This window comes from Hyla sarda, chromosome 9 (genome assembly GCF_029499605.1).
Source record: "Hyla sarda isolate aHylSar1 chromosome 9, aHylSar1.hap1, whole genome shotgun sequence".
NCBI classification, from domain to species: domain Eukaryota; kingdom Metazoa; phylum Chordata; class Amphibia; order Anura; family Hylidae; genus Hyla; species Hyla sarda.
In genome coordinates this window covers 132,877,882-132,900,267 of record NC_079197.1, presented here as the reverse complement: position 1 = coordinate 132,900,267, position 22,386 = coordinate 132,877,882, and the positions used below count along the sequence as shown (strand labels likewise).

General features: G+C 42.8%; 1 protein-coding gene across 2 annotated transcripts in view; it reads right to left on the bottom strand.

The window, feature by feature from the left end:
* The window catches only part of LOC130290387 (sodium- and chloride-dependent neutral and basic amino acid transporter B(0+)-like), a 28,737-nt gene extending 15,262 nt beyond the window's left edge, over positions 1 to 13,475 (bottom strand). Inside the window, exons 1-8 of one of the 2 annotated variants that reach the window (XM_056537970.1) lie at positions 13,307 to 13,475; positions 10,540 to 10,671; positions 9,101 to 9,262; positions 6,994 to 7,000; positions 5,690 to 5,806; positions 4,442 to 4,574; positions 3,504 to 3,644; positions 2,315 to 2,543 (exon numbers count right to left, since the gene is read on the bottom strand). In XM_056537970.1, coding sequence (XP_056393945.1) covers positions 2,315 to 2,543; positions 3,504 to 3,644; positions 4,442 to 4,574; positions 5,690 to 5,806; positions 6,994 to 7,000; positions 9,101 to 9,262; positions 10,540 to 10,645 — 895 coding nt within the window. In that variant the 5' untranslated portion in view covers positions 10,646 to 10,671; positions 13,307 to 13,475. The other variant, XM_056537969.1, reaches the window with a different exon arrangement.
* Positions 13,476 to 22,386: the final 8,911 nt, after the last annotated feature.

The following is a 22,386-nucleotide window of genomic DNA, read 5'->3' as shown; positions in this document are numbered from 1 at the left end:
ACTTCCTCTTTAGCATACAGCAGCTGATAAGTACTGGAAGGATAAGAATTGTTTAATAGATGTCATTTACAAATCTGTTTAACTTTTTTGCACCAGTTGATTAAAAAAAATTCCACTGGAGTACCCCTTTAACTTTTTTAAGAATAGAGATGAGCAAACATTTTAAAAGTTTGTCCAACCTCAACAAAAAATTCAGTTCAGATAGAACTAATTCTGTCAGATTTGGATGTTACTTTATATAACTTTTAATAGATTCCCTGAGTTGCAATCTTTCCCTCCCATTACACAGCAATCTAACGCATTGGTAGGGATGGCTTACTGCCGACTGCTATGGGGTCTCCCAGCCAGAAGAAAAAGTTTTTTTCTGGTTCTGCACCAGAAACTTTATGCTGCTGGCCAGGAGGTGGCAGCAATCATAGAAGATGCTGGAGAGATGAGAAGTAAGTATGGCTTTGATTTTAGTTTTTTTTTTTTTTTTTTTTATTCTATTTTTTATCTAACTTTTTTCTCTTTTTACAGGAAGAAGACTGGTATTTCACAGATCAAAACCTAAAGAAATATAATAATAATAAAAGGATTAAAGAGGGGTAGTAGGCTGGTATTTTAGGCTGGAAGTAGACACATATAATGGCCCCTGCCACCCTGTAGTGCCATGCTGCTGCTGTTTGGTGTTGTACCTGACTGGTTATGGAAAATATGGAACATTCCAAAGCAGATGGCAGCAAGAAATGTGTTAGCTTCCTGTGCAATGTGAGGGGATGATTCCCTGGGTCTGATGCAGTGTGTCAGGCCTTTAGAATTTATTACAGTAAGATGGGGATGCATAAAGCATACCTAGATTACTCTATGTAAGCAGGTTTGGCTAAAGTATGCCGCCTGGGGTTCATGTTTGTGCTCAACTGAATTTTTTTTTACAAAAATTGGACCACATCTGGGTTTGTCTGGTTTCCTTTCCTCAACACTATTTACTATAGTACTATCAAAATGTAGAAAACTCATATAATCATGTTAACACAATATAAAGGGCAATCACACCTGGATTTAGGACTACTTTACATCAACATTGTTTAGTATTAGAACTAGATGACTAGTATCATTATTAGAACTGGTACTAGAACTAGTATTAGTATTATATGACCTAAAATTGGCCAACACATAAAATAGCTGCATCTTTGTGCATAATGATCATTTTTCAAAATGACACGCATTTTAAATTCAGCACCTACATCCTCGAATTGGGCAACATTCCCTGCACCCCACTGTATATGACTATGCCGTAAGAGACAAAGCTTCCCACTCTGTCTCCATAGCACCCATCTTTAGCATGAGACCCACAACCATAGCATCACATTACATTGATCTTGCGCTGGAGACGGAGCAGAAATCTCTGTTTCATAGTGCACACATGTATTCAGCAGAGAGCAGCTTGGAATGGGGAAAACAGTGCCCCCTTCAAGGATTTACACACCAAATATGAAATGAAAGTGATTTACACAAATTAATATCTTGCACAATGCTGCAGGATCATCACTTTTCTTGAAGGGGCACGCCACTGGAAAACATTTTTTTTAGCAACTGGTGCCAGAAAGTTAAACAGATTTGTAAATTACTTCTGTTAAAAAATCTTAATCCTTCCAGTACTTATTAGCTGCTGAATACTACAGAGAACATTCTTTTCTTTTTGGAACACAGAGCTCTCTGCTGACATCACGATCACAGTGTTGTACCCCCTTTAAACCATTAGATGCACGCTTTAATATAGTGTGTATGGTCAACTTTAGATCTGCGGCATAAAGTGGTTATTGCTTATTATGTAAATAGACATTCGTAACAACAACAAACAAAATAATCAATGAAAACAAGAGGAAATATTGTATCATTATGTTCATAATATACGGAAGAAAGGGAAACGGAGCACTCACACGATCGCTGTCCTTCGGATCAAATTGCTAAAACGAAGGTCCCAATTTCGGTGACTTCTGCAGGGAGGCGATAGTGGAATTGGGGGAGCTGAGCCAATTCCACCATCGCCTCCCTGCAGAAGTCACCGAAATCGGGACCTCCGTTTTAGCAATTTGATCCGAAGGACAGCGATGGTGTGAGTGCTCCGTTTCCCTTTCTTCCGTATATTATGAATTGCTATTTGCTTTATACGTGATGCACCGCCATGGATTCACATCGGACATTTGACACCACCTCTTCATCCAGCAGTGTATTTATTTGTGTTATATTTTCCAGTGCCAATTGCTCACTATATACCTCTGTACTTTTCTTTTTTCTGGTTACATATCTCTTGTATCATTATGTGTTTTACCTTCATCCACCACTTCAGAAACTTTTTTTCCTGACACCAAAGCCATATGCCCAAGGATGGAAAAGATAGAGAATCCCGCAAGGATGCTGGTTAGGCAATTGATAATAGAGACAATGATGGAATCCCAGTAACTGTTGTTTTGAAACTTATTATAAGATGAAAGAGCGATCAGCCCTCCCCAAGCCGTGTTTAGAGAGTAGAATATCTGGGTGGCAGCATCTCTCCAGACCTAGAATGAGAAGCAAGCATTCAATGACCGCTAGTTAACAAAAAAAGCACTCGGCACCACTCAGTATGCGTATGGACACAGATGCAAAACTAGCACGGCCCCTAGAAGACACTCTGTTTCCTATGGGTGCTGTCATGCAGATAACCAGAGAACGATGTACAGTACCAGAAGAAATGAAGCGGGGCACTCACCAGGATCTTTGATGCAGGTGCTTCTTTATTGCTTATCACGGCAATCAGGGTGAGACATGCAGGGGAGCAGAAGTACAGGACGCGGGGGTATGGAGCTGGCGACGGACCGTTGCGCGCCGACTTAGTCGGCGCGCAACGGTCCGTCGCCAGCTCCGTACCCCAGCATCCTGTCCACCTGCTCCCCTGCATCCTGATGAGTGCTCCGCTTCATTTCTTCTGGTACTGCACGTTCAATGATGGCCTTTCTAAAGATGAATGCAATTGAAGGACAGTCATAGTCATCGAGACATCGGCCCTTATTTACTAAGAGTGTTGTGTAGGTTTCTTTGTGTGTTTCAATTCCCTACAATTTATTTTCCACGGTATTTACTAAGGTTTCCCTACATTTTCCACTTTCCCTACATTTTTCATTTATTTTTTACACACGCTCTGATCTGTCGGGTTTTCCTCAGCCGAAATCCACGACATTTTCTGTAGAAACCTTAGTAAATATGTAGGTTTTTTGTGAAAATGTCGGGAACACGCCCCTTTTTTGGTGACCATGCCCCCTTTTCCGGCAGTCACGCCCCTTTATCGGGTTTTCTTAGCAAAATGGAGAGTTAGTTGGGGTTTTTTAAATTCTGGTGCAAAATCTGGCGCAGACAGAATTTCTGGCGCAATGCGCCAGAATCTGGCGCACGACCCAACATAACATGTCGGGTTTGCAATAGTAAATGAGGGCCATTGTACAATAATCATTGTATCAGGTAAATTTCATAGAAATACTCACTTCCCCATTACTTAGTTTTGTAATGTCAGACTGTTGTCCAATATAATATTCAATGCCATCTCTGGCTCCCTCCAAAGTTGCCCCTCTGACGAGAAGAATAATAAGGACAATATATGGGAATACTGCAGTGACATATACCACCTAAAAGAGAGAAAAAATTTGATTAAGCGGAAGTTAGATAAAAGCGCGTCCGGTTCTAATTAGCATTTGTTGACTGTGGATTAGCAAAAAGGTCAGCGGGGGAGGTGTGTGACACTCAGCTGATCGGAATGGATTTACAAAGAAGCTCTCTCTGACACCACTTTTTTATAGGTAGCTTTCCTTGTTAAATGATTGTTCACTCTAGCTAGAAGTCTTAGAACATGATCGAGAATGTATGCCAAGCCAAAAGTGTCTTTTTGGTTAGATAATTTTTGGTTAGGTGGCTGCTGATGAAGCAGCTGTGCTGTGAAACGCGTTGCATTATGGGTGAATAAACATTTTATCCTGCTACCTGGTTGTTGAGTGCCCATGCATCCCGTCCACACTTTGGAGTTCTATCGTTATTTTCGCTATTTCTGATGAGACGAGGAGTGCCTGCTGACGCCTTATTCATATTCTATATCTTGAATCATTGTTGCACTTGGTGGAGATTAACCATTGGGGTAAGAGCAATATTCATCTATTCCAAACCCTTTGTGCAACAGCGGTGTCACACTATGGAGCGCTGTCTGTCTTTTGTTTCATTCTGTTATACTACATGGCAGTGGCACATAGTAGTAATATACACTTACCCAGGGCTCAAGTCCTGGAGGAACGCATGGGAACGGAGCTCCTGTGCTTTTCCACAGCAGGAAGACTGTTCCCATTAACCAGAGTCCTCGAGGACCAGCCCTTGAGTGGAAATCTTGGGTGAGTTCCCACACTTTTTTTCCCCAGGACGTGACCCCTGCATTTACCTTTCCAGAAGATTTTATTCCTTTCACCAGGGCAGCAGCAGTTATGATCCATGCCAGTAGCAGGCAGAGGGCTAAGTGCCAAACCACCTGCCCAGTCTCGTCCATACCACTCGATCTCTTCAGAGCCACTTTGCTGAAATAATAAAAATATAACTTACCAGAGCCAGTTTGTAAACTGTCACATGTCACTACAATATTCCTATATAGGCTGGAAACTCATATCACCTCTCTTAGACAAATTCACGGATGCATATACTGTCATAACCAAAAGTGTAACCCTATCTAAAATGGTCTTTTGTGAACCATACCCTTGTGTGAATACCTTAGAGAAGGGTTCCATAGGAGGATCTCCTCTAGGGAACAGAATGAGAAGATGATGCAAAGATCGGCACTCGTTTACAAAGCCTTTTTTTTGGCAGGTAGGGCATTAGGAATGAAATGTTGAATTGTTTGTGCAGCCACAGCTGCTTCAATGAGCCCTCGGCCACACATCTCCTGTTACATGGGGAGATATGGCTGATGATACAGGCTGAGCGTTCACTACTTAAAAGGGTACTCCGCCCTTAGACATCTTATTCCCTATCCAAAGTATAAGATGTCTGATCACGGGGGTCCCGCCGCTGGGGATCCTTGCAATCTCAGCTGATGCACCCCAGACATCCGGTGCACGGAGCGAACTTCACTCCATTACAGATGACTGGTGATATGGGGCGGAGGCTTGTGACATCACGGTCACGCCCCACTTGTGACATCATGACTACGCCTCCTCAATGCAAGTCTATGGGAGGGGGCATTGAGACTTGCATTGAGGGGACTTGGCCGTTACGTCGCCAGCGGGGCATGGCCATAACATCACGAACCTCCGGTGCTGCACCTGACGCTCTAAACGAACGCCGGGTGCAGCAGGGATACCTGCTGGGGTATCTTTTGGATAGGGAATAAGATGTCTAGGGGTGGAGTACCCCTTTATTGTGGGGTCATTTCTAATCAGTGTTGTCACGTGAAAAGATAGAATAAAATATTTACAAAAATGTGAGGAATGGACTCACTTATGTGAAAAACTGTATATGAATGGGCTTTAAAAATAGTCATAGACTTCAGAATTCTCAAAAACATCCTTGAAATGCACAACATAAACAATGAAAGTTGAAGGATTTGATTTCCCACTCATGACAAAGTATATAACCGGATATAGCAAGCAACATTTTTATTAACTATTAAATTACAATCTGAAAATACAATACTTACTCCCAATACTGTTTGCTGGGTAACTCTGTGCCGTTTCGAGCAGAGCAGGTGAGGTTGTTTCCGTCGGCCCACGATACATTCATTACTAGTGTAGCATTCTCTAGAGTCACATTGCAGCTGCCTAGAAATGACATGTTACATTTGTTACAGTAGATTCTGATCGGATGAAGATGTTTGAGGCACATAATATGCTGTTTGGTAATTCAACTAAAATACTTGATAGTAAGTACATCAAGAGCTCATGTATTCTGACGTGTTTTGGAACCATTATAAGGAATTCTGAGGCATCATGACCTTCACTGATGTATATTGTGGAGACCACTTATAGTTCTGTGTGCCTCTATGTTACAACTTGTGTGCAGAACCTTATTATTGGGCAGCACACTTCATTCATACAGAGAGCCTGGGCACTAGGCCGGTGATTGCGGGGGCGGGGGGGGCAGTAGTTGAACCCCTCGCGATCTGACACCTATCCCCTATCTTGCGGATAGGGGATACGTTTTTTTTATACTAGACGACTCCTTTAAAGGGGTACTCTGGCGCTAAGACATCTTATCCCCTATCCAAAGGATAGGGGATAAGATGCCTGATCGCGGGGGTCCCGCCGCTGGGGACCCCCGTGATCTTGCATGCAGCACCCTGTTAGAATCACGTTTGCTCCGGGTCTGATTACTGGCAATTACGGGGGCCGGAGCATTTTGACGTCATGGCCCCGCCCCCGTGTGATGACACGCTCCGCCCCCTCAATGCAAGCCTATGTGAGGGGGCGTGACAGCTGTCACAATGCTCCGGTCCAGTGATCGCCAGTAATCAGACCCAGAACGAACGTGCTCCGGGGACTGATTCTAACGGGGTGCTGCGTGCAAGATCACGGGGGTCCCTCGCGGCGGGGCCCCCTGCGATCAGGCATCTTATCCCCTATCCTTTGGATAGGGGTTAAGATGTTTTAATGCCGGAGTACCCCTTGAAGCCAGCATGAATACATAAATGCATTGTCATTAGGGTGCTCATATATGATGTTCAGCTTTATATACCCCTTTACAGTTTACAAGCAATGATTATATATATATATATATATATATATATATATATATATATATATATATAAAATCCCCATAAGAAGTTGAGTAACTTTGCAAATACTTTGCTTCACTTATCTTGTACTGACCTGAGTTACATCATTGTATAGAGCAGGCATCCATTTAGTATTGTGCAGGCTGAAGTGCTTACATATCTCAGCAACTTCTTTAGTGTTTGTACAGAGCTTATTGCATCAGTTTGCTTTCTGTGAAGTGGGGTTAGACTGGTATACTAAAGTGTTCTTTGATGGATGGCGGCTCTGACATCACAATGGGTCCCTAGTTCTAGCAGGAGGCAACAAGATTTGGAGCCGACCATTTGCCAATAGGTTCTATGTCTTATGGCTATGTATATAATGATCATAATGTTTACAAGGTGGGCATATTTTGAATAAATATAATGTTTGGACGATTTAAATCATTGTGTGATTTTTACACCACATATAGTAGGACTGTCTGGTGTCAGGATTACTTTCTATATTAGAACACAATAAGTATTGTTTTTTTAGGTAATGAGCTGTGGCTACAAAACTGTTGACTGGCTGCAGTTGTAATAAGCAGAACTTTGAATGCAGCTCTGGATGACAATAGGTTAAAGCGTACCTGTCAGATCCCACAAAAATAAAAAAATAAAAACTGTTATGTGGGACTCACTGTCCCAGGAGGTATGGGGACCCCTAGTGGTGGGATTTTCAAAGGCAGTTTTCTTTAAAAAAATTAGAAAAAAAATTAAGAAGTATATTAGAAAAACTATTGTTTTGCCAAGATGTACAACATATAAAAAGGTTTTTTTTTAAATATTTGACAGTGCCCCTTTAAGGAACAAACAAAAATCAGAAGGGAAGTAATAAAATATCTCTTAGCATGGTTCGATTGGCCACCCATTCCCAGAAAACTCCCCTTCACTGTCATGTGATGAATGTGATACCTCTTTTTTTTTTTTTAGCACAAAATAGTCATATTTTTGTCTTTTCAGCCCATTGACCAGAGAATGAGACTAAGAATAACCTAAACTGGATTGTCTTATCAGAATGCCCCTTTTTAAATTGAAACTGGCATAATCATTATATGATATATTTACATATGTATGTTTATAGTTAAATATGAATATTTATATTTGAATAAAAATATTTCAATATTTAATGGGTTTTCCAGAGAAAACAAATGTAAATTAACTGGTGCCATAAAGATAAACAGATTTGTAAGTTACTTCTATGTAAAATGTTTACTTCTTCCAGTACTTATCAGCTGTTGTATGCTCCAGAGGAAGTTGTGTAGTTATTTTCAGTCTGACCACAGTGCTCTCTGCTGACACCTGATGTCCATGTCAGGAACTGTCCAGAGCAGAAGAAAATCTCCATAGCAAACCTCTCCTGCTAAATGGTGCTGAATGGAGACCTCAGAATGGTCTATAGATTTGCCTTCCAACACAGGAGTGGCTTAGGGACAACTTTGTGAATATCCTTGAGAGGCCCCGCCAGAGCCCTACCATGAACCCAATCAAACTTCTCTGAAGAGACCTAAAAAAATGACTGCACATCGGTGGTCCCCATACAACCTGACAGAGCTTAAGCAGATCTGCAGGGAAGAATGGCAGAAAATCCCCAAATCCAAGTGTGGAAACCTTGTGGCATCAAACTCAAGACTGGAGGCTGTGTTCCAACTATCTACCGAGTTAGGCTGCAAACAAACATAGCATTAAAGAGGTATTCCAGATTTTTTTTTTTATTTGACTATGCTACAGGGGCTGTAAAGTTAGTGTAGTTCATAATATAGTGTCTGTACCTGTGTGTGACGGTTTTCTCACAATTCTTCTGTGATTTTCACCCCAACATTGATTTTTATCAGCATACAAAATTACTGTTGTCTCAGATTTTTCCCAGCTTGCAATGCGGCCGAGACCTGACTCACTAGTCAGCTGATGACAGGGAGCCTGTCTGCTTCAATGGGTGGAGAGATCGCTTGGTGGGAGAGAGATCAATCTGCAACTAATGCAACAGCTGTAGGCACCCTGATTGTAAAACCCTCACACACAGGTACAGACACCATAAAATGATCTACACGAACTTCACAGACCCTGTAGCATAGTCAAATAAAAAAAATATTCCTGGAATACCCCTTTAAGCGTTTTTAGGTTTCTATTTTAGCACTAGGCCGCAACCTAACAAAATGTGATAAAAGTAAGGGTCTAAAAACTTTCCAAATGCATTGTACATACGTGAGATCCCTACTTTCTCTCATCACCTTGCCCATTAATAATTCTTTCCGTATAATTTTTTATCATCATTACTATGATCTTCCATCCAATATCATCCAATAGTATCTTTCTTACCATGTAAGCTGCTTTGACAATTACCGTCGGCCCACTCAAAGCAGTCAGACCAGGGCAGATAACTTCGGAATGAGGAAAATAAATAAAAGAGACTGTAGGCTATAATCACATTGTAGTATATAGATACTAATGTAGATATCACCACCATGGTAAAACCAACACCTAGAAGTCAGAAAAAAGACCTTATTATATACTGTGCATTCATAACAGATTTCATGCTTCTGAATTAATAGCTTTAGAGTATACTGTATATATGTCAGGCAGTTATGTGGTTAGTATTGGTTCCTAGTGGCACTGAGGTCCAAATCCAACCAAGAACTCCATTTGTATAGAGTTTGTATGATCTCTTACTTCCTCCCATGCTCCAAAAATATACTGATATGATGACAGGTTTCCAATGGGTTTAACCCTAGTATGTGTATGAGATAAAATTAGACTGTAAACCCAACTGGAGAGAGGGATGATATAAGTGATGACATTCTCTGTACCGAGCTGTTTTTGTTGGCCCCAAATAAATGAATGTGTCAGTAAAGCAGCCACTATGGCCTTTTAGGTGTCTGTAGAGAGGGAAGCACTTACCGTATTTTTCGCCGTATAAGACGCACTTTTTCTTCCCCAAAACTGGGGGGAAAAGTTGGTGCGTCTTATACGGCGAATACCTGCGGCCATCAACGGCCGGGACCCGCGGCTAATACAGGACATCACCGATCGCGGTGATGCCCTGTATTAACCCTTCAGACGCGGCGATCAAAGCTGACCGCCGCGTCTGAAGCGAAAATAACACTAACCCGGCTGTTCGGGACCGCCGCGGTGAAATCGCGGCGTCCCGAACAGCTTACAGGACACCGGGAGGGACCTTACCTGCCTCCTCGGTGTCTGCTCCGTGCCGGGATCCCCTGCATGGCCGGCGCTCTCCTTCGACGTCATCACATCGTCGCGCACGCCGTCCCGTCATCCAATATCAGCGGCGTGCATAGCGACGTGATGATGGCGACGGAGAGCGCGGATCCCGGGAAAGAAGACGTCCGGAGTGTTGGGGACACCACGGGGACTCGGCGGCAGCGATGGAGCGACATCCGGGGCAGCGGTGAATGGTCCGGAGCGGCGGGGACAGGTGAGTATTACCTCCTATCCAGTAGTCTTCAACCTGCGGACCTCCAGATGTTGCAAAACTACAACTCCCAGCATGCCCGGACAGCCGTTGGCTGTCCGGGCATGCTGGGAGTTGTAGTTTTGCAACATCTGGAGGTCCGCAGGTTGAAGATCACTGTTGGGTGCAGAATCTTTTTTTTCTAGATTTTGCACCTTTAAAATAGGGTGCGTCTTATATGCCGGTGCGTCCTATAGGGCGAAAAATACGGTAGCTTGCATTGTATGTTTTTTCATTATACATCTGAAATATAATTCCAGTATGATAATAAAATTTTGTTCAGACTTACCTTGGAAAAGTGGTGCAATCCTCCATATTTCAATTGGACCTAAACTTGCAAACTGTCCAAGAGAGCACTCAAGTAATAATAAAGGTAAACCAGCCAGCGCCAGCATGATCACATACGGGATAAGAAATGCTCCTAAAGTAAGGAAACATATAGAGTAAATTAGATATACTGTATTCCTAAGGCCCCCATCTACCGATGTATATGGAGATCAAGGGCCGTCGACTCCCAGCCTGGTAGTGGCCAATAGATGTAGTCGGGAAGCTGGGCTGTTTTATGCAGTTTTTGATAACTCTCATAGAGGTCAATTGGAGTTGTGTAAGCTAAGTAACGCTGCAAGCTACACTGTTTCCAGAACTCGACGGATATGCAATAAGAGTTATCTTAAAGGGGTACTCTGCCCCTAGACATCTTATCCCCTATCCAAAACATGGGGGATAAGATGTCTGATCGTAGGGGTTCTGCCGCTGGGGACTCCTGCGATCTCGGCTGTGGCACCCCAGACATCCGGTGCAAGGAGCGAACTTTGCTTCGTGCCGGATGACTGGTGATGCGGGGCGGGGGCTCGTGATGTCACGGTCATGCTTCGCTCGTGACATCACTGCCATACCCCCTCAAGGCAAGTCTATGGGAGGAGGCATGATGGCCGTCACGCCCCCTCCAAAAGACTTGCATTGAGGGGGCGTGGCCGTGACGTCCCGAGTAGAGCGTGTTAGTGACGTCACAAGCCTCCGGGGCTGCACCCAATGCTCTAAACGAACACAGAGTGCCGCAGTGAGATCGCGGAGTCCTCAGCAGCAGCGGGACCCCCGCGATCAGACATCTTATCCCCTATCCTTTGGATAGGGGATAAGATCTCTAGGGGCGGAGTACCCCTTTAACATAGCCAGCCCGGCTCTTTTCAGCTTCCTGACCATCTCTGGGTGCTGCAACCAAACCTAAAGGGTGGTGGTCCTTAATCTCACAATAGAAACAAATCCCATTTCTGGGACCCACATGGGACAGTTATGGCAAATCCTGTGGATATACAATAAATATTCAGATAGGAATACTCATTTACTGTAAAGATATAAGTTCCATCTATTGTTATTGGGTAGTGAGAACCAGTAAATCAATTGCCTTCCCAGGCCTTCTCACTATGTTTTGTGGTCATGTTCAATATGCAGGAAATGCTTTAATCCAAACTCTTCCTGACGTTTCAAAGTCAATACCATAAACAGAGTTTTACACCATTTCTATTGTTTCCATTCTGTCTTTTCTGTTCCCAGTTTCATGCTATTTCCATTTATTACCATTGTCTACAAAGGAAAGGTCTATGTCTGCCACTGACCACCATTGTACTGTTTGCACATTGAATGAATCTACTTTCAATAGTCCCTATGTAAATACTTGCATAGACAATTTAATGTGTTTGGAGTAAGATGGTGTATCTGGTGGGTACTTAGCTGAGCATGCCTGACTTTGTGGTGGCTGTTAATAGAATGGCCGAGAGCTGTCTTCTGTGTCCCAGTAAATCCAGGAGCACAGCTAAGATATTGCTTAAAGGGGTACTCTGCCCCTAGACATTTTATCCCCTACCCAAAGAATAGGCGATAAGATGTCTGATCGCCGGGGTCATGCCGATGGGGACCCCAGCGATTTTGGCTGAGGCACCCAAGACAGCCGGATGACTGGCGATGCGGGGTGGAGGCTCGTGATGTCACGGCCACGCCCCCTCAATGCAAATCTATGGGAGGGATGTCACTCCCCTTCCCATAGATTTGCATTGAAGGGGCATGGCCGTGACATCACAAGCGGAGCGTGGCCGTGCCATCCCGAACTCTAAACGAACGCCAGGTGCAGCAGGGAGATCGCTGGGGTCCTGCCTCCTTTGGATAGGGGATAAGATGTCTAGGGGTGGAGTACTCCTTTAAGATTTTTCCAGATACTGCAAACTCTGCAGTGTGAACTGTGTTGTGAAGTCCCATTAAATCAATGGGAGGCTGCTGCAAGTAGAATCTGCCGTGAATTTCATCTTGGAAATTCGGGGCAGATTTTTCACAGTGTGAACAAGCCCTTAGAGTCTCTTCAGAGTAGTTCTAAAATCTAAAAATGCTTTCCCCAGCAGGCTGTTTAAAATAAATGTGCTGCCGATGTGCACCAGAGTCACACCAGGTTTGTATGAGGATTATGCAGGTGTCACATGTCTGTATCATGACCGCAGGCCTCTGCAGGATTGCAGGTCTGATCACCCAAACAGGACATTAGACCCTTGGCCAGGTCAGGACTTGCATTACTCCTGAGTGAATCCAGCCTTAGCCCTATGTTATACAATATACCTCTCCTTTTCCACTCAATATGAGTTTTGCATGTTGGCCAAAAATATGTGCAGAATTATTATTATTATTATTATTATTATTTTTTTTTTTGAAGGATGTGAATTTGGTTACAGTTATCCCATTTACATGCAAAGGATTTGGCTTGGTATTGGATTTCACATGGATTTCAGAGTGGAATCTGCTCTAAAGTCAAATCCAACATGTTGGTAATGTAACCAGAATCTCAGGATCAGTCAAGGTAAATAATGTAACGTTACTAAACAAAATGACTAAACCAAGCTACTAAACTTTTATATAGATTATATTTCTGTATTTGTTGTATATAGTCAATCAGCATTTCGCCCTTAGTCCTTCCTTTCTTCATTATCACAAAATGCTTTTAATAATACAATAAACGTCACTGTGTAAAGCTGGTCATCGCGGAATAACTTTACCATATTGCTCCACCTTACCTCCTCCATGCTTAAAAGCAAGGTATGGAAATCTCCAGACGTTTCCGAGTCCCACCGCATATCCCACCAAGGAAAGGAGATAATCCGTTTTGCTGGACCAGAACTCCCGCTCTAGATTTTCTTCAGGATCTGTCACACTCACATCATTATTCTGGAGATACAAAGAGGAATGGCAGCTAAAACACTGGGAACACGCTTTATGGCAGAGGTGGGGAAAAGAAACACTAATGTTTCTGAAGGATCTCACTTTTTAAAAACTGGGGATATAAGTAGTGATTACGGAACCAGATAGAGTTCGAGACTTTGTGTAGGCCGTCACCATTGCCTGTGCACCCCTGTCGTTCTGAATCCTGTCCACCATTCTGTAAGTGTATGCACTGAATAAGGTTTGAAGATAACCAGGGCCGGTGAGTGCCGCATGTATATTCTCTTTTTTGATATGTCTGGAGGTTCTCACTTCTGAAAAATGTAAGATAAGGTATATCGAATATGGGATCAAATGGAGTCCTAAACACTACGAGCCTGTTTGGCTGTGAACAAAGCAGACTGGCAGCTCTGAGTGTTTAGGACTCCAGCATGAGTCAGAAATGCTTGCTGACAGGACTGATCGGGAAAAATACAATAGAAAGAAGCATATTTTTCATTAACATGCTATTGGAAAGTTATTCAACATTCATTAATCTAAAATATATCAAAAGTTTATTTGATGAGAGGTACCCTTTAAAGGGGTATTCCAGGAAAAAACTTTTTTTTATATATCAACTGGTTCCAGAAAGTTAAACAGATTTGTAAATTACTTCTATAAAAAAAATCTTAATACTTTCAGTACTTATGAGCTTCTGAAGTTAAAGGGGTAGTCCAGTGGTGAAAAACTTATCCCCTATCCTAAGGATAGGGGATAAGTTTGAGATCGCGGGGGGTCCGACCTCTGGGGCCCCCTGCGATCTCTCTGTACAGGGCCCCGGCTCTCCGCCGAGATAGCGGGTGTCGACCCCCGCACGAGGCGGCGGCCGACACGCCCCCTCAATACATCTCAATGGCAGAGCCGGAGATTGCCGAAGGCAGCGCTTCGGCTCTGCCATAGAGTTGTATTGAGGGGGCGTGTCGGCCGCCGCCTCGTGCGGAGGTCGACACGCCCCCTTCCCACGGGCTGTCGGGGCTCCGTACAGGAGATCGCGGGGGGCCCCAGGGGTCGGACCCACCGCGATCTGCAACTTATCCCCTATCCTTAAGATAGGGGATAAGTTGTAAACCACTGAATCACCACTGGACTACTCCTTTAAGGTTGTTCTTTTCTGTCTAATTGCTCTATGATGACACGTGTCTCGGGAAACGCCCAGTTTAGAAGCAAATTCCCATAGCAAACCTCTTCTAAATTGGGCAGTTCCCGAGACACGTGTCATCAGAGATTACTTAGACAGAAAAGAACAACCTAAACTTCAGAAGCTCATAAGTACTGAAAGGATTAAGATTTTTTAATAGAAGTAATTTACAAATCTGTTTAACTTTCTGGAGCCAGTTTATATATATATATATATATATATATATATAAAAGTTTTTTCCTGGATAACCCCTTTAATACAGTTTATAAACATTTATAGCAATTCATAAGAAATATAACAGATAGATGGGTGTCACATCGAAGGGACACCTACCATCGAAGGGCCAATAATGGTTTCTTTTAATGTAGTTTAATATGTACTATTTGCATCGATGACTCTTCCTAGTGACATGTAATGGAATAACATAAGGGCATCATTATACAAATTGCTTATAAACCTATATGTAAAGATACATGAACTATTATAACGGTCAAAGGAGCAAGGATCGTTCACCTAGTAATGGTAATGACACCACTCTCCAATCCAGAAATGGCCGCTATCTGAGAACAATAGCTAGTGGTCCTCTTAAACAAATAAAGATAGATATACCATATTTTTTGCCGTATAAGACGCACTTTTTCTTCCCCAAAACTGCGGGGGAAAAGTTGGTGCATCTTATACGGCGAATACACATTAAAACGTCATCCAATAGGAGCGGCGTGCATAGCGACGTGATGGCGGCGACGGAGAGCGAGGATACCGGGCAGCAGTTCCAGAGCGACGGGGACGCGGCGACAACGATGGAGCGACATCTAGGGCAGTGGTGACGAGCGGTGACGGGTCCGGCGCGGTGGGGACACGTGAGTATTACCTCCTATACCAGTGGTCTTCAACCTGTGGAGCTCCAGATGTTGCAAAACTACAACTCCCAGCATGCCCGGACAGCCGTTGGCTGTCCGGGCATGCTGGGAGTTGTAGTTTTGCAACATCTGGAGGTCCGCTGGTTGAAGATCACTGCCCTATACTTTACATTGTATTCTAGATTTTCCTCCTTTAAAATTGGGTGCGTCTTATATGCCGGAGTGTCCTATATGGCGAAAAATACGGTAAGAAGGATAGATGGATATAGTATTGTTCATTTTGCCTATTGGTGCCATCAAAGGACATCAATAAGGATAAAAGTACACCTACTATGTGTTGTGCATTTGCTGTTCAGTGTTTCTGTTTAAAAACGTATATGTTAAACAAACAAAAATAACAGATTCTACAAAAGAATTAAAAATAAACAATTAAACAAATAAATAAATAATAGCAATAAAATAAAAACCAGTGAAACGAAGACACGAAATGCAGTGTGAACCCATTGGAATATAAATTTCAATGCACAACATATTAGATTCGATTTTTTAAGTTCTATAGTATGATAATAACGCCATCAAAAATGTCCCAATGTCCCCATGAAACAATGTCCCCATGAAACAATGTCCCCATGAAACAATGTCCCCATGAAATAGAAATAACTTACATTTGTTTGTGCAGACTTTTTTCTCCGGCATTTCATACATCTGGATAAGGCCGTATTTCCCATGTCCTGTATTAGCAGCTGTGTGTGGTAAGTACCTGATGTAACCCCTGGCTGGGACTATCATTGAGTGGAGGGGGTGTAGGCTCCGAACTTACTTTATAATTAGAGAGGACAATGATTGACTCCCAGAGATTACTCAATGAAACTGCTACAAAACGCCTATCCATCGGTGTGCTGTAATTCCCTATGCAAATACTGAACTTGTATGACTGGTAGGGACGACAAGACCTGGAAACAAAGGGATCTGCTGAGATGAAAGCTTCTCCTACTTCAGCATAGGTGAAAGTAGGGATCCATACAAATAATGGATCCCGATGGGCTGTAATTCTCTCAGATAGTATTTATTTTATAGGGATGGGTCAAATCTTGGATTTCCAAACATTTCTCCCAACATTGAACTTCACATAAATTGTTGGTAGATCTCAATACCACAAACATGCAGTTAAAGGGGTACTTTAGATAGCAGCGGTGTTAGATCGCCACGGTCCCTCTGCTGGGGACCCCGGGGATCACCGCTGCGGCACCCCGCTATCATTACAGCACAGAGCGAGTTCGCTCTGTGCGTAATGATGGGCGATACAGGAGCCGGAGCTGCGTGACGTCATGGCTCCACCCCTTGTGACATCACGGCCCGTCCCCTCAATGCAAATCTATGGCAGTGGGCGTGATGACCGCCACGCCCCCTTCCCATAGACTTGTATTGACGGGGGCGGGCCGTAACATCATGAGGGGCGGAGCCGTGATGTAACGATGCTCCGGGCCCCTGTATTGCCCGTCATTACGTGCAGAGCGATCTCGCTCTGCGCAGTAATGATAGCGGGGAGCTGCAGCAGCGATCCCCGGGGTCCCCAGCAGCGGGACCCCGGCGATCTAACATCTTATGGGGATAAGATGTCTAGGGGCGGAGAACCCCTTTAAAGGGGTTATCCAGGAAAAAAAACTTTTTTGTTTATATATCAACTGGCTCCAGAAAGTTAAACAGATTTGTAAATTACTTCTATTAAAAAAAATCTTAATCCTTTCAGTACTTATGAGCTTCTGAAGTTAAGGTTGTTCTTTTCTGTCTAAGTGCTCTCTGATGACACGGGAACCGCCCAGTTTAGAAGAGGTTTGCTATGGGGATTTGCTTCTAAACTGGGCGGTTCCCGAGACAGGTGTCATCAGAGAGCACTTAGACAGAAAAGAACAACATTAACTTCAGAAGCTCATAAGTACTGAAAGGATTAAGATTTTTTAATAGAAGTAATATACAAATCTGTTTAACTTTCTGGAGCCAGTTTGATATAGAAAAGAACAACCTTAACTTCAGAAGCTCATAAGTATTGAAAGGATTAAGATTTTTTAATAGAAGTAATTTACAAATCTGTTTAACTTTCTGGAGCCAGTTCATATATAAAAAAAAGTTTTTTCCTGGAATACCCCTTTAACTATGGAGCAAAATATTTGCACCCGTCTACTGCTCCTCAACCTTTTTGTTGATGTCCTAATGCCAACATTATAATGCACTAGAAATCTATAGCTTCATTATAGAACCTATATGCAGTAATACGTGAATTGTCCATGGGTTCTGTGAAGTACAGTAGAAGTAATCTAGTAATTTTAGTTAATTTGAATTATAAACCAGCCTCTTATATGTGATTCCTGTCCAGTTTTATTGGCTTAAACTATACTTGATCTTGGTTTCTGGTGGGAAATGTTGGATAGATGAGTTGCACTTTGCACTACTTTGAAGCCCTGCCCACGCTGATTTTTTATTTATTTTTTGCATGTCAATGAGACTGGCACAAGGACATAAGGCGTAAATACATTAATAAATTGTCACAAATATTCCAAAAATTGCTATTTCTGGGTAACAGAGAGCCCCAATAGGGCTGTAGAACACTTTACCTTGCCATAAAACGCATATGGAGTGTGCTGGGTTAGTGAAATAATACTGTTATTCAGTAGGACATGCAGATTCTTTTGGAAATGTCCTTCCTGCCATGAGAATGTAGTGACAGGAGTTACTTTCCATTCTGGACTTCTTACCTGGCTTTTATATTTGGCAATTATTTATTTAAATTATCTTAAATATTATTAAAAAATGTACAGGTCACTTTTCATAATTATAAACCATCTTTAAACGAAGTCTGCACACTACAAAAGTTCATGAAAACTGAAGACTGATTGAAACACAATAAAATGTTTTGGACACTTTCACAAACCTTACTTCACACTCCAATCCAGACAGCTGTGTAGCTTTTTATTTATGTAAATAAGTGTTTATTTATCTATAGCCTATTGGAATGTTAAATTATGATTATTTATGAAATTTGCAAGTCACTTTTCATAAATGATAAAACTTCTTTAAACAAAGTCTGCAAACTACAAGGCTCTTATAACAGCGATCAGATACAGTAAGTGCTAAACATTGTTACATGATGTGCATTAAAGACAGAGCTGTAGCCAGCTCTATTTGCTCCTGAGGGAAGACAGAAAACTGTGCCCCCCCTCCCCCCAATTTTGGCTTGGGGCACCCCTTGGAGAAAAAAAATTAGCAGGAGACCCTTACCGAATAATTTTTTTAATGTTTCTTACGTAGATTACAGTACGGTTTTATGCAGTGACTCACAAATGACATATTCACTGATCAGAGTCATTCTCTTTTTTTTTCTTCCCCATCTGGCACAGGACATCATGATAGTCTGTTCCAGCCAAAACTCTTGGGCAGAACCTGCAACACAAACATATTAGTATTAGTCTCTGCACTTTTCCAGCATTATCTTCCCTTTTTCCCTACAAATGACTCTAGTCTCCTCAAACACAATGCCATCAGCCTTCCCACAATGCACAAGGGGGGAGATTTATCAAAACCCGTGCAGAGGAAAAGTTGCCCAGTTGCCCATAGCAACCAATCAGCTTGCTTCTTTGATTTTTAACAAGGCCTTTGCAAAATGAAAGAAGTGATCTGATTGGTTGCTATGGACAGCTGGGCAACTTTTCCTTTGCACAGGTTTTGATAAATCTCCCCCAATGCTTCCAGCCTCACTCAAATGCCTCCCGCGCCCCCCCCCCCACAAGCACACACAATGTCTCCAGCCTTCCCCAAACTCAATGCTTCCAGCCTAACCCACGCACAATGCCTCCAGCCCTACCCCACACAGTGACAGAGGGGTGTACCTGAGAGACAGGGGTGTAGAGGGGTTTACATGGATGACATAGGGGCATACAGGGGTGACAGAGGGGCGTAAAGGGTTGACATAGGGGTGTATGGGGTAACCATGGGGTGTACACGGGTGACAGAGGGGTGACAGAAGGGTGTAGAGGGGTGACAGAGGGGTGTACGGGATAACAGAGGGGTGTCCAGGGGTTACAGCAGGGTAACAGAGAAGTGTGGAGGAGTGAAAGAAGGGTGGGGGTGCACTACCTGAAGCGGAGTAGGCCTCTGTCAGCACTGCTTCTGCTCCTTCCCTTCATTTACATCATTCTTTTGAGGGACCAGGGAGAATCCAGAGTCCAGAGCTGCTCCACAGGAGAGGGAGGATACACAAGTATTGGAGCTGCAGCATCACCCGTCCCAGCACAGTACACAGACTTCCCTCCTGCCTGGCTTGCACAGGCCAGGGCAGAAAACCCCAAAAATGTTAGCACCATATTTCCCACAAGAGCTTCCTGGCACCCTGGTTGGGAATCAATGCCTCAGTGTAATGTGTGTTGGACCCCCCTTACTCCCCCTTGCAACAGCGCACCTGAGGCGATTGCCTCTCTTGCCTCATCGAAGCTACAGCCATGATTACAGAACATGCAAGTGCAAAAAATACAAACTTCAAAAAACACTAAAATCTGTGATAAAAGTGCTATAAAAAAAGAGGTAGCATTATTATATGTGACAAGGTCATCAAGGGTGGATTTAAAAGGGGGGGGGGGCAGTTTAAGTTGTAGAAATTTCTGCAACAGTCCGTTCCATAAACCTGAGTGAGGGGAACTCTGAGATTAATGTTTTACCACCAGTTGGTTTCAAAACAATTTTTTCCAGATATGTAATTTTCTTCAACTTAAAAATCTTAACACTTCCACTACTTGGAGCTGGAATAACCATGGCTGCTGGCACCAGACTTGTCCTCCAATGGGTCCACAAAAAAGGGTTTACATTTTTTTTATACATTAAAATAAAATAAAAATAAAATAAAAAAATCTCTTTAATCTCATCAATTGTGATGCCATATGGTATCCTGACCCTGCTGCCACATCCAGACGCTCTGCGGCAGTGATTCTAATAGCGACACCTGTAATCTGCATGTGACTTGTACATTTTTAATAATATTTAATATAATTTAAACAAATAATTGCTATACAACCCACTGACTGTTGACTGGGGGTGTCAGATGTCAATTGGGATGAAGTGGATGACGGAGTTAACCAATTAATAATGGCAGATGGGTTGCTGGTCGAGACACGGCTGCTAGCTGATTCCGGGAGCTTAGGCCTCTTGATGCGACTCCTGCTGCTACTCTCCCCTAGTCTGCTGCGACCTCTGCCTGATGAATTTAGGCCTCTGCCACTCCTCTGTACATGTCCTGGCACTTCTCTGCCTGACATACTTATACGTATATGAGGGGAGAACAATACCCTCCAGTATGCTTAATACAGTATTTGTCTACAACACCAGCAGGTGTGTGCTTTTGCCTGGCCTTTCACAGTATCTAGGCCCTTAAGACTTTAACAGGAACTAAATGGTACACCACTTAGATGTAATATGTGGTATGCACTTATAAGGGGTGGACAGTGCGCTCCAGTACGCTTAATAAAGTATTTGTGTACAACACCAGCAGGTGTGTACTTTTGGCTGGCATTTCACAGTATCTAGGCCCTTAAGACTTTAACAGGAACAAAATAGTATATCACTTAGATGCTCATATGTGGTATGCACTTATGAGGGGAGGACAATGCGCTCCAGTATGCTTAAAACACTATTTGTCTACAACACCATCAGGTGTACTTTTGGCTGGCCTTTCACAGTATCTAGGCCCTTAAGACGTTAACAGGAACAAAATGGTACACCACTTAGATGTAATATGTGGTATGCACTCATGCGCTCCAGTATGCTTAAAACACTATTTGTCTACAACACCAGCAGGTGTGTACTTTTGCCTGGCCTTTTACAATGTCTAGGCCCTTAAGACTTTAACAGGAACAAAATGGTACACTTCTTAGATATACGCACAGGTTACGCTTAACCTGTTGGGGACGGAAGGCGCCCTTCGCCCATTCCCTTTCTATAACACGGGCCCAGCCTCTAACATTGGCCGGGACCTGTGGCTAATTGTGTGTGGTACTGATCGGGGTGCCGGGCGCTATTAACCCTTTAAACCCAACTTTGAACGCTGTGTCTAAAGTGAAATTAAACGAATGCCAGTTAGCTCAGGGGACTGTTCGGGATTGCCATGGTGAAATTGCGGCATCCCGATCCACTGTATGACAGCAGGAGGATCCCCTTACCTTGCTTCCTGGTGTTCGATCGCCGAACTGCCTGAGATCCAGGCATGAGCAGTCAAGCGGCAGAATCATTGATCAATGGTTTCCTATGAGAAACCATTGATCAATGTAAAAGATCAGTGTTTGCAGTGTTATAGCCCCCTATGGGAGCTATAACATTGCAAAAAAAAAAGTGTAAAAAGATCATTTAACCCATTCCCTAATAAAAGTTTGCATCACCCCCCTTTTCACATTTAAAAAAAACTGTGTTAATAAAAATAAACATATATGGAATCGCCGCGTGCGGAAATTTCCGAATTATAAAAATATATTGTTAATTAAACCACACAGTCAATGGCGTACACGCAAAAAATTCCAAAGTCCAAAATAGTGCATTTTTGGTCACTTTTTATATCATTAAAAAATGAATAAAAAGATCAATGTCCTATCAAAACAAAAATAGTACCGCAAAAAACTTCAGATCATGGTGCAAAACATGAGCCCTCATACCGCCCCGTACGTGGAAAAATTTAAAAGTTATAGGGGTCGGCAGAAGATGACAATTTTAAACGTATACAGTACAGACCAAAAGTTTGGACACACCTTCTCATTCAAAGAGTTTTCTTTATTCTCATGACTATGAATATTGTAGATTCACACTGAAGGCATCAAAACTATGATTTAACACATGTGGAATTATATACATAACAAAAAAGTGT